The 13,640-nt window shown below is 45.3% G+C and overlaps 1 protein-coding gene across 1 annotated transcript; it reads left to right on the top strand.

Moving 5' to 3' along the window:
• The first annotated feature begins 901 nt into the window (after nt 1–901).
• Nucleotides 902–1,779, top strand: LOC103263777 (proteasome subunit alpha type-5-like). The gene is given in 3 exon segments (XM_021714139.1): nt 902–931; nt 1,023–1,251; nt 1,254–1,779. Coding segments are annotated over 3 exon segments (720 nt in total). The 3' UTR covers nt 1,715–1,779.
• Nucleotides 1,780–13,640: the final 11,861 nt, after the last annotated feature.

Genomic DNA, 13,640 nt, shown 5'->3' with positions numbered 1-13,640 from the left:
GGCTGGGAGTGTGACACTGCACTCCAGTCTGGGCGACAGAGTGAGACTCCAACTCAAAAAAAAAAAAAAAAAGGACTGAATTTAAAAAATGTGGTACATATACACGATGGAATATTACACTGCCATAAGGAAGAACAAAATTATGAACTTTCCAGCAACTTGGATGAACTTAGAGGCTATAATACTGAGTGATCTATCACAGAAACAAAGAACCAAGTATCACATGTTCTCATTCATAAGCGGACCTTGAACAACTATCATAATACTACGAGAATGGATTGTCAGTAGTGGGAAACTGCCGGGGGGTGAGGGGGCACACCTCATCAATAAGGGTACCTGCATAATAAGCATTTGTATCCCTAACCCTGAATTGTACCCCACATATTTAAAATAAAAATAAATAAATTTTTAAAAGAAAAAAAAGTGGGTAGAAGATATGACTAGACACTTCTCAAAAGATACACAAGCAGCCAACGGATACATGAAAAAAGGCTCAGCCTCACTAGTCATCAAAGGAATGCAAATCAAAACCACACTGAGATACCATCTAACTCCAGTCAGGATGGCCATCATCAACAACTCAAAAAACAACAGATGCTGGAGAGGATTGGGGGGGGGAGGGAACATTTCTACACTGTTGGTGGGAGTGCAAACCAGTACAGTCTCTGTGGAAAACAGTGTGGCGATTCCTAAAAGATAGAAAAAGCAACCTCCCATACAATTCCGCAATCCCCCTACTGGGAATATATCCAGAGGCACTCAAATCACTCTATGAAAAAGATACCCGGTTGCAAGCAGGGCCCTTGGTACTGTGGCGGTGTGGGGTGAGTTGGGTGCTGGTGGAGTCGTGTTGGTCTTCAGGATCCCAGCGTAGCCGCTGCCGCCTTCTCCTGCCCTCGCCATGTTTCTCACCCGGTCTGAGTACGACAGGGTGAAAAAAAGACTACAGTCACAGTGATTTGCACTTTACGAAGTTATTTGATTCTCTGACAATTCAATACTCAATTGTCTTGTGACAAAGGGGTGTGAATACTTTTTCTCCTGAAGGAAGATTATTTCAAGTGGAATATGCCATTGAAGCTATCAAGCTTGGTTCTACAGTCACTGGGATCCAGACATCACAAGGTGTGTGCCTAGTTGTGGAAAAGAGAATCACCTCCCCACTCATGGAGCCTAGCAGCATTGAGAAAATTGTAGAGATTGATGCTCACATAGGTTGTGCCATGAGTGGGCTAATTGCTGATGCTAAGACTTTGATAAAGTCAGAGTGGAGACACAGAATCATTGGTTCACCTACAATGAGACGATGACAGTGGAGAGTGTGACTCAGGCTGTGTCCAATCTAGCTCTGCAGTTTGGAGAAGAAGATGCAGATCCAGGTGCCATGTCTCATCCCTTTGGAGTAGCACTGTTATTTGGAGGAGTTGATGAGAAAGGACCCCAGCTGTTTCATATGGACCCATCGGGGACCTTTGTACAGTGTGATGCCCGAGCAATTGGCTCTGCTTCAGAGGGTGCCCAGAGCTCCTTGCAAGAAGTTTACCACAAGTCTATGACTCTGAAAGAAGCCATCAAATCTTCACTTATCATACTCAAACAAGTAATGGAGGAGAAGTTGAATGCAACTAACACAGAGCTAGCCACAGTGCAGCCTGGCCAGAATTTCCACATGTTCACAAAGGAAGAACTGGAAGAGGTTATCAAGGACATTTAAGGAAGCATGATCCTCAGAACTTCTGTGGGACAATTTCAGTTCTAGTTGCCCGTAAATTTTATTTCCAGCTCCTACTTCTAATCACTGTAAATTTTATTTCCAACTTTTGTTCCTTGGAAAATCTTGAGTGTATGTGCATTTTTTAAATGATGTCTGTACATAAAGGCAGTTCTGAAATAAAGAAAATTTTAAAAAAAGAAAAGAAAAAGATACCCGCACACGCATGTTTATTGCAGCATTGTTCACAATGGCAAAAACATGGAACCAACTGTGCTGCCCACCGAAAGAGGACTGGATAAAAAAAATGTGGCACATATACATGATGGAATATTACACAGCCATAAAGAAGGACAAAATTATGATTTTGCAGTCACTTGGATGAACTTAGAGTCTATAATACTGAGTGATCTACCACAAAGAACCAAGTATCATATGTTCTCACTCATAAGTGGACCTTGAACAACTATCATAATACTATAAGAAAGGGATTAGCAGTACTGGGAAACTGCCAGGGGAGGGGCGGGCCACACCTCATCAACAAGGGTATCTGCATAACGGACATTTGTATAACTAACCCTGAGTTGTAACCCATGTTCTTAAAGTTAAAGAAAGAAAGAAACAGCGTCCCACTATGTTTCCCAGGCTGGTCGCAAACTCCTGGGCTCAAGCAGTCCTCCAACTTCAGCCTCCCAAAGTGCTGTGATTGCAGGCATAATCCACTGTGCCCAGTCAACAATAAAATTTCTTTTAGGCTTCAAATCTTTCCTCAGTGGTCCTCACCTTAGGACTTGCACTTGACATCTAACTAATTTAATGACAAAGAGAGTAAGACACTAGAGAAAGCAGTGAGGAAACAATTATTTTTGTAGCAGGACCTTGTTCTTGTTATCTATTGCTGCATAACAAGCCACTTCAAAACTCAGTGGCTTTTCTCTTTTTTCTGTTTTTTTGAGTTAGAGTCTCACTCTGTTGCCCAGGTTAGAGTGCAGTGGTATGCTCATGGCCACAGCAGCCTTGACCTGCTGGGCTCAGGCAATCCTTCCACCTCAGCCTTCCAAGTAGCTGGAACTACAGGTGCACACAACCACAGCCAGCTAATTTTTTCATTTATTGTAGAGATGAGGTCTCACCAAGTTGCCCAGGCTGGTATCAAATCCCTGGGCTCAGGCAATCCTCTCACCTCCACCTCCCAAAGTGCTGGGATTACAGGCATGAGCCACCACTCCTGGCAACTCAGTGGCGTATAAACAGCTCTCCTCCACCTCCCATGGCGTCAGATGGGGTGGCTCGACTGAGGCTGGAGGATCCACATCCAAGCACCTCACTCACACGGCTGGAAGTTTGGGGCTGGTTCTTGGTTCCCCTCAATATAATTCTGTCCACCAGGCAGCTTGAGCTTCCTCACAGCATAGTGGATGGATTCTGGGAGTGAGTGTCCCAGGAGATAACCAGGGAGCTGCCACACACCTTTTAAAATCAATGTCTCTGAAATCACACAGCATCTCACGTCCCAAGAAGACACAAATCCACCCAGATTCGTGAGGTGGAAAAAAGACCCACCTCTTGGTGAAAAGAGGTTTAAGATCTCATTGTAAGAGCACATGAGAGGCAGATATTGTCATGCCCAACTTGGGAAAATACAGTCTACCACAGCTGTCCAACACCCATTCTATTCCAAACAATTTGTCTTAGCTAATTAAGGTAATTCTGTTCCCTTTGGCCAGCGACTGGATCAAGGATGAGCAGGACTAAATCATTTGGGGCAGTGAGATTCAAGAGAAGCTTGCTCAGTTTCTGAGAAAGAGAAGTAAGTCTCTCCCACTTTAACAAGGAAATATATGCCCTGAGTTACCACCTGCTGCTGGGGGGGGCCATCCTATGATTACAAGGGTAAAGTGAACCACAGGGTAAAAAGACAGAAGAACAGCCGGGTGTGGTAGCGCATGCCTGTAATTCCAGCTATTCGGAAGACTGAGGCGGAAGGATCACCGGGGCCCAGCGGGTCGAGGCTGCGATGGCCGGGAGCGGCCACTGCACTCCAGCTGGGGCGACAGAGTGAGACTCCAACTTCAAAAAAAAAAAAGACAGAAGAGCTCCGCCCCTGATGGCATCACTTAACCCCTGAATCATTCAGCCCTGGAGCCCACTCTGCCTTGAAACTTCCTTTTATGGAGATAATAAATAATAATCTCATGACGACTTAAACCAGCTTGAGTCAAGCCTCTATCACTTTCACCCAAAAGCTCCCTAGCTTATATAAATTCTTTCTAAAGACTGGGAACATTGCTGAGCAAACTGCCCAACCCTAGGCCCTGTAAGAGCTGGGGGTGGGGTCTGGGAGCCAGTGAGAGATGAAACCAGAGGAGTTTTATGGCATGAAAATGTTTAATTATCAAAAAGACCCAGAACCCCTTAATTCTTCATTTGTCACATGAAAGTCCTCATGCCAGCCAAGCACAGTGGCTCACACCTGTAATCCCAGCAGTTTGGGAGGCTGAGGTGGGAGGATTGCTTGAGCCCAGGAGTTTGAGATCAGCCTAGGTAACATAGCAAGACCTCATCTCTACAAAAAAATGAAAAACTTTGCCAGACATGGTGGCATGCACCTAGAGTCCCAGCTACTAGGGAGGCTAAGACAAGAGGATCACTTGAGAACCAGGAGTTGGAGGCTGTAGTGAGCCATGATGGTGCCTCTGCAATCCAGCCTGGGCAAGAGAGTGAGACTCTGACTCAAAAAAAAAAAAGGTCACCATGTCACTAATACTAACCCATTGCTTCCTTGTCCTAGACCCAAAGTATGAATAAAGAGAAGGACTTTGAATACTGATAGTCTAACAGTCAAGGAGCTGACAATCAAAATGGGCTGTATTACATGCCACAAGAAAATTGCAGATAAAGGGGTGTGGTAGATCAATGAAGAGATAGATCCTTTAGTTGAAAGAGGTAAGTGAAAGCATCATGGAGAACATGTTTTTTGACTTGAGTCTTCATATAGAAGGAATCTGGACATGAGAAGATGGAGATAACATACCAAAGGGAAGAAAGAAACCATAAGAACAAAATCAGCAGACTGTGCTACTGTAAGTAGTCATTAGCATTTGTAGAATGCTGCACCATTGGAAGGGCCCTTTTTTATACCCATTATCTCCTTAATTAGTGTCCCTGTTTTACAAAGGAGGAAACTGAAGCTGAAAATTAGAAAACAGCTTATCTAGTAAGGGAGGCAGAAATCTCCCTTGCTAGATAAGCTGCTTCATTTTGGAACTCAAACTCAGGCCCTTAGATTCCACATCCAGCATTGCTTCTTGCACCAAATGGCATCAGAGACTTGGGAATCATTCCTTAACCTTACACATATGACCTCAGTGCTCCAGTCAGCAGCTGTTGATCATAAGAGAAACCTTAGGTTCTTCCCTGACAGTTCTTATCTTTAAGAGGTAACCTTCTAGCCCAGGATTTATCTAGAAAGAACCGCACTCTAGAGACTTGGTGAACATCTCCTGCTGCAAAGGGATTAAGCAATTTCTGGAAGGATCCCATTCCTGGTTTATTATCTAATTAGATCTGCAGATCCTCCAAGGGAACAATGACTTTTTAATATTTATATACTCAGACCAGAATCTGGCATTCAATAAATACTTGTTGAATAACTTAATGAGTAAATACATAAATATAAATATATATTTAAGACCCTTAGAAATATCTTGAGATCTCCCCTCTTCCAAAAAAGAAAGACAATACAAAGAGTCAAACAATTCTTAGAGCTAGTTATTCCACATTAAGTCACAAATGTTATTTTATTTTATGTATTGTGTTTATTTTTTTGAGTCAAAGTCTCTATTGCTTAGGCTGGAGTGTGGTAGCATGATCACGGCCACTGTACCCTCGAACTCCTTCTGTCTCAACCTCCCAGGCAGCTGGGACTATGGTCACTAGTCACCATGCCCTGCTAAATTTTTCATTTTTTGTAGAAACAAGTGGCACAGAGCCCCTAGACAAGGGCATGGCAAGGGTTTAAGTGCTTCTGTACATTCCTGAACAACATTCCTGAGAGTCCCCTTATCTCCTGTGCATTCCCAGTAAGTAGCTTCAGGGACTCCTTGACTTCTCTATAGACTATGTCCAATCAACTGAAACCCCCATTTACTCCCTTTTTCTGAATAGTCATAAGTTTGAATAATATAGTATCAATGTAATCCTAAGTCTTGTAATTTGTATAACTTGTGTATCAATGTAATCATAAGCTTTGTGATTTGTATAACTTTTGTGTAATACATGATGTCTTAGGTCTTGTAAACTCCCTTTACTCTATGGCAAGCTTGATTGACGCTTCTGCTGGGCCCTACTGATAAAAGCTATGAGATACCTCTGACACTGGGCAATAGGAAATCTGGACTGAAAAATGTCACTATTGATAAATGCGACTGAAACTCAAGTTCTATACAGTTCTGCTGGTCACATGGCTAATGTATAGGTACTTACAACTCTGGACTTATAAAAGTGAATTTTAGCCGGGCTCGGTGGCTCAGCCTGTAATCCCAGTGCTTTGGGAGGCTGAGGTGAGTGGATTGCCTGAGCCTGTGGGTTAGAGACCCGCCTGGGCATCAAGACCTCATCTCTACAATAAATCAAAAAATTAGCTGGGCGTGGTAGCTCACGCCTGTAATTCCGGCTACTTGGAAGGCTGAGGTGGAAGGATCACCGGAGCCCAGCAGGTCGAGGCTGCAGTAGCTGGGAGCGGCCACTGCACTCCAGTCTGGATGACAGAGTGAGACTCCAACTCAAAAAATTAAAAAAAAATTTTTTAAATAAAAGTGAATTTTAAAAGCCTGGAGGGTGGGCAAAACCATTTTAGAAAGACCTCGAGTATGGCTCTGCTCCCTGGATTCGAATTCAAAAATAAACTTCTTTGTACCAGTTCCCTGCCCTTTTATCAGTATCAAGGGAGAGCAGCTGAGCATCACTCGGACCATAACAACAGGGCTGCTGCCCTGGCTGGTTGAGAACTCCTGGGCTCAAGCAATCCTCCGGACTCAGCCTCCCAACATCCTGGGATTACAGGCATGAGCCACAGAGCCTGGCCTAAAAGTCTCAAGTTCTACCAACTGAGCCAGCCAGGCAGATTAGTTTCTCCCATATGTTTTGAAATCTTCCCTTGGTCCAGATTCCCTCTGGTTGCCTCTCCATCTCTCCCTTCATATTCAGTTTGATCAAATGAGTCTTCACTCTTCATCTCCCATTCTTTCCTCAGTCCATTTCCAACTGTCTCACTACCCTGACACTCAATCTGCTCTGGCAAAGGTCTCCAAGGATATAACTGCCAAATCCAGATGACTCATCTCGGCCTTCATTTTACTCTGCCTCTCTGAAGTATTTTATCTTGCTGACGACTCCCTCCATCTTGAATGTCTCTCTTCATGGGCTTCGGTGACACCACAGAAGTTTCCTCCTGCTTTCCTGACCATTTCTCATCATTCTCCTACACGGGATCATCTTCCTCCACTTTCTCCTTAAATATGGTTTACTCACCTAAGTTGAGCTACTTCGAGCACCGCAGGAACAGAGACTTCATTGTTTTGTTACTCTAACTTCCCCACCCCCCCCACCCCACCCCATCCTACCCCATGCTTAGCTCTGCACTCATGAAGACCCTTCTTAAATAACTGCTGTATGAGGTCAGGCGTGGTGGCTCGTGCCTGTAATATTAGAACTTTGAGAGGCTGAGGCAGGAGAATTGCCTGGGCTCAGGAGTTCGAGACCAGCTTAGGCAGCATAGCGAAACTGCATCTCTACAAATAAAAAATAAAAGCATTAGCCAGGTATGGTGGCACGTGCCTGTAGTCCCAGCTATTTTGGATGCTGAGATGGAAGGATCACCTAAGCCCAAGAGGTCGAGGCTGGAGTGAGCCACAATCATGCCCCTGCTCTCCAGCTGGGGCAATAGAGTAAGACTCCCAACTCAAAAAAAATTTTTTTTTAAATAACTGCTAAATGAAAAACTGAATGTTGGAAATACTGTAGTGAACAGGGCACCATTTCTTCCCTCAAGCAGATTGTAATCCAGTGAAGATGACAATTAAGTGAACAGAAAATGACAGTTGAGTGTAGTAAGAATTACAGCTGGGCTGTAATCATTCCTGTAATTCCAGCTCTTTGGGAGGCCAAGGTAAGAAGATTGCCTGAGCCCACGGATTCGAGACTAGCCTGGGAAACACAACAAGAACCCATCTCTACAATAAATGAAAAAATTAGCCAGGCCTAGTGGCACATGCCTGTAGTTCCAACTATATGGAAGGCTGAAGTGGAAGGATCGCCTGAGCCCAGCAGGTTGAGACTGTGGTGACCATGAGAGTGCCGCTGCACTCCAGCCTGGGCGACAGAGACAACTACTCAAAACAAAAAACACAAGAATTACAATACCAGGAGCCACAGGGACACATGAGGTGAATATAGGACGTGCTTGATTCCTACAGCCTCGAATTGTCCCACTTATCTCAGACTCAATATGATCAATGTTGAACCACAATCTCCCCTAAGCCCCCCAGAATGTTATTCATTTCATGTTCTCTATCTTGGGGACAGTTCCACCACCCGCCTGGTTACCAGGTTAGAGTCCTAGGATTCACCCTTGGTGTCTCCTTCTCGCTAATGCCCCACAACCAAACAGTGGCCAAGTTAGGCTGGTTTTGCCTTCTCGGTACTACTTGGCAACTCCCTTTCCTCATCTCATAGCTGTCTCACCTCGGTTATTGCAACAATATTCCAGTATGTTCTTTGCCTCTCATCTCTATCCTCTCGAAAACATTTTCTACACTTTCACGAGTGATGGGAGTCCTGTTACTCTCCTGCTTAAAAATCTTCAGTGAGCCAGACGCGGTGGCTCAGTCTATATAATCCCAGCACGTTGGCAGGCCAAGGCAAGAGGATTGCCTGAGCCCCAGAGGATCAAGATCAGCCTGGGCAACATGGTGAGCCCTCGTCTCTACAATAAATCACAAAAAAACTATCTGGGCATGGTGGCGTGCATCTGTAGTTCCAGTCACTTAGAAGGCTGATGTGGAAGGATCGCCTGAGTCTAGCAGGTCAAGGCTGCGGTGGCCATGAGCGTGCACTCCAGCCTGGGCGAAAAGAGACTCTAATTCAAAAAAAATCTTCAATGGATCTTGATCTATAACCCTCAGGTTACAATCCAAATTTCCAAGGATAGCTCTTAATGATCTGACCTTTATCTCTCCAGTCTTACACTCCACAACTTCTCCCTCACTCTTATCATCACCTCACACTGCAAAGTTTAGTACTACCGAACCACCTACAAGTACTGACAGCATACACAATGTGTCATCTCTCCTTACTTTTGCACAAGCCATTATGTAAAACTTCCTGTGAAGACACTTCTCTAGCTAAGTCTTAAGCATTACATAAATTAACTTTTTTTTTTTTTTTTTTTTTTGCTGGAGTGCAGCGGCGCACTCACGGCCCCCGCAGCCTCGACCTGCTGGATTCAGGCGATCCTTCCACTTCAGCCTTCCAAGTAGCCAGAACTACAGATGTGCACTACCACACAGGGCTAATTTTCTGATTTATTGTGGAGACGAGTTCACCTCAGCTTCCCAAAATGCTGGGATTATAGGCTTCAGCCACCGTACATGGGCCATAAATTAACTCTTAATCCTCACAACTATTCTTCTTGCTTTGCAGATGAGGAGAATGAGGTGCAGAGCAGATGAATAACTTGTTTATACAGCAAATATGTTCTGACACTGGGCCTTGAACCCGTCTGGTGCCAGAGCCTGTGGTCATAAATACTCTACTGCCTGACTGTAACTTGCTTCACCACCAGGCCCAGCTGAATGGTGAATTCTTATTCACCCTTCAATACCTGATTTAAGTATCATTGTCTCCATGATACCTTCCCTGCCCGCCCCAAGAGTTAACCATTCATTTCCTTCTCTGCACGGTCACTGCGCCCTGGTTACACTCCCTATTTCATTTGTCACACTCTGTTGTGTTCCCTTAAGAACCAGCCCAAGCCAGGCACGGTGGCTCACACCTGTAACCCCAGCACTTTGGGGGGCTGAGGTGAGAGGATTGCCTGAGCCCAGGGTTCGAGACCAGCCTGGACAACTTGGTGAGACCTCATCTCTACAATAAATCAAAAAATGAGCCGGGCATGGTGGCGTGCATCTATAGCTCCAGCTACTTGGAAGGCTGATGTGGAAGGATCTCCTGAACCCAGCAGGTCAACGCTGGGGTGGCCATGAACGTGCCACTGCACTCCAGTCTGGGCGACAGAGTAAGACTCAAAAAAAAAAAAATTATAACTTCCACCTAACTCATGGCATCTTCCTTTTTATAATTTTTATTTGTCGTGACTTCATGGTTCTATCTACACAAATGTCCATCTTCAGCTCTTCTCAATGCCTAATTCTCAATGTATTTCTAAGTTTTGTTTCTCAAGAACAAGAAGCAGATTGGCCCAGCTCTTCTTTTCACACCATATCAGTGAAACATGCGCTACTGGCCATCCTGTGGATGGCAATACTTGAGTCCAGAGCTAACCTCAATCCAATCAGCTGCCACACTGGGCACGGGATCAAATCATGTGAAACTTGGCCACCTGAGCGGCCCTTTCAGCGGAGGCTGTAAAAGAAATATTTTCCCTTAAAACGGTCTATGGTGTGGAAGGCCCCACAATTGAGGTATGGCTTAATTTAGACTAATGATTCTTTGACATTTTTGGATCATAGATTTCTTTTTTCTTTTTTGAGAATCAGATGAAAGCTGTGGATCCTTCTCCAGAAAAAATTCTCTCATGTATAAAATTTTACATATACCTTTAGGGTATTAAAGAACCCCAGTAGCCATCCATGTGACACCCACCACCACCATATGTCTATAGTCGATCCACAGACCTCCTCAAAGGCGAACACTATATCACAGTCATATTTGGCTCTCTAGTGCCTAGCCCTGGGTTTGGCACATTGTGGGTTTCCAAAAATATTTGTCCCGTGAACACATTGAAATTTTAATTAATTCATTAATTAATGAAAGCTAAAGAGGTTATTCAGAACCACGTAGAGGCTAAGAAGTTTGGATTTGATATAAAAAGCATTGGGGACCAGGCGTGGTGGCTCATACCTGTAATCCCAGCACTTAGGGAGACCAAGGCCAGAGGATTGCTTGAGCTCAGCAGTTTGAGACCAGCCTGGGAAAAATAGCGAGATCTCTATTAAAAAAAATCAAAAAATTAGCCAGGAGTGGTGGTGCTTGCCTGTAGTCCCAGCTACTTGGGAAGCTGAGGCAGAAGGATCACCTAAACCCAAGAGTTGGAGGCTGCAGTGAACTGTGATCGTGCCACTGCACTCCAGCCTGGGTGACAGAGTGAGATCACAACTCAAAAAGAAAAAAGCATGGGGTAGTTGTTTAGTTTGTTTCTTCTCTTGTGTTTTGGTTTTAAGCCGCCAAAAACACATCAGGAAAATGTGTTTTTAACAGTCAATAGAAAATACTGAAGGGCAAGACACCAGTTAGGAACTTGGAGGAAAGGGGGAATAAAGAGAAAATGAAAACCTAAACTAGAATAGCTGTAGTAGGCATACAAAATGTGGCTGATGGGGCCAGGCTCGGTGGCTCAGCCTGTAATCCCAGCAGTTTGGGAGGCCGAGGTGAGTGGATTGCCTGAGCCCGCGGGTTCCAGACCCACCCGGGCAACTTGGAGAGACCTTGTCTCTACAATAAATCAAAATTTAGCCAGGCATGGTAGCGCAAGCCTGTTGTTCCAGCCACTTGGAAGGCTGAAGCGGAAAGATCGCTGGAGCCCAGTGGGTCGAGACTGTGGTGGGGCTGTGGTGGCCAGGAGCGTGCCACTGCACTCCAGTCTGGGTGACAGAGTGAAACTCCAACTCAAAAAAAAAAAAAAAAGAAAAGAAAACAGAAAATATGACTGACAGATCCAAGGGGGAGTGTAAAAATAAAACTGATATTGCTGGCACTTGACAAGAATTGTGGGTAAGAAAGGGATTTAGAGCCAAAACATGGCTCTCATGGTCTCAAGAAGGGAAAATGGAAGGAGGAAAGTACCACAACAGAAGTGACAAAGCCAACACCAGAAGCCAACACCAGGAGAGAAATGGCTTTAGGGAAAATGAGTTTCACTTGAAGTGTTGAGTTTGACGTGCAGGTGAGACTTTTAGGTGGATTCATTAACAAGCAACTGAAAATGTAAGTCTGAAGTAGCTGAAAGGTGAGGTGGAGAGTTGTTACCTGCTCAGGGGTGACCAGCAGCAGCTGTGACAGCAGGTGCCCAGGAGCGAGTCACACAATGTTCACCCCTTTCTCTCATTCCCATCTACTCTGAAGTTTTTGGATCCCACTGGGAACCATCAGTTTCACTTGACAGCCCTAACAGTCTGTGAAACATGGAAGGGCCTACTTCATGACCAGATAAGGAAAAGGAAGTTTAAAGGAGTGAGAGAGTTTGTCAAAAGTATTGCAATGGACCGGGCGCAGTGGCTCACACCTGTAATCTCAGCACTTTGGGAGGCCAAGGTGAGAGGATTGCCTGGGCAATTTGGCGAGACCTCGTCTCTACAAATAAATCAAAAAATTAGCCGGGTGTGGCCGTGTGCGCCTGTAGTTCCGGCTACTTGGAAGACTGAGACAGAAGGATCACCTGAGCTCAGCAGGTCGAGGCTGCGGTGGCCATGAGCGTGCCCCTGAACTCCAGCCTGGACAACGAAGTGAGATTCCAACTCAAAAAAAAATTGCCATGAAATAACAGACCCAGGATGAGAATCCACAACTTCTGATCGATCCTTCATACAACTCCCAACTCTATTGAAAACCACACACAGAGAAACACTTGATTAGTCCTTTTTTTAAAAGCAGGATTTATTCCTCAAGAAAAGTTCCCACAGTGGGAGGGGACCCCAGGGGGTTGCCCGAGTCCATTTTTAATTGCAGTCGTTTGGGTTTTTTTGTTATTTGTTTTTGTCTTTTTAACTGTAGGTCAGTTTAGGGAAAAGTCTGAGAGAAGGGGGTGGCAATAACCCCCTGGCAATCCAGTAATTGGCAGTAATCACTACCATTTACTAAATATCTTCAGTATGGAGGAACAGATAGTCTCAGCTTTTAGGGAATACTCTGCAAGTATGCCCCACACTCTGTCTTAATACTCTTGGTTAGCCCCAGGGTCTTGCTCTGTCACCCAGGCTGGAGTGAGAGGCATGATCATAGCTCACTGCAGCCTCAAACTCCTGGGCTCAAGCTATCCTCCCACCTCATCCTCCCAATTAGCTGGGACCCACAGGTGTACACCACCAGGTCCAGCTAATTTTTTTTTTAAGACACAGGTCTCACTATGTTACTCAGGCTGGTCTCAAGTCATCATGCTGCCTCAGCCTCCTGAGTAACTGGAACTACAGGTGCACGCCACCACACCTAGCTAATTTTTTATTATTATTATTATTATTATTATTATTATTATTATTATAAGACGGGATTGGGAAGGCTCGCTGTTACCCACACTGGTCTCAAATTCCTAACATCAGGCGAACCTCCCACTTCAGTCTCCCAATTAGCTGGGACCCTCAGGCGCACACCCCCAGGCCCAGCTAATTTTTTTTGTTTCAAAGGGACTCGCTGTGTTACTCAGGCTGGTCTCTCCGGGCCTCAAGCGATTCTCCCGCCTCAGCCTCTTGAGTAACTGAAACTACAGGCGCATGCCATCACGCCCAGCTTATCATTATTATTACTACTACTGCTCCTACTAAGACGGGGTGGGGGGGGGGTGGGCTCGCTCTTACCCAGGCTGGTCTCGAACCCGTGGCGCCAGGCGAACCTCCCGCCTCAGCAGGGCGGGGCGGGGCGGGGCGGGGCGGGCCAGCGGAGCGCCGTCAGAGCCGGGCTCGAGCCAGGCTGGGCAGGG

The sequence above is a fragment of the Carlito syrichta genome, unplaced genomic scaffold, assembly GCF_000164805.1.
Source record: "Carlito syrichta isolate Samal-C Ts95f unplaced genomic scaffold, Tarsius_syrichta-2.0.1 Scaffold305252, whole genome shotgun sequence".
NCBI classification, from domain to species: Eukaryota; Metazoa; Chordata; class Mammalia; order Primates; family Tarsiidae; genus Carlito; species Carlito syrichta.
This window is presented reverse-complemented; position numbering and strand designations above follow the sequence as displayed.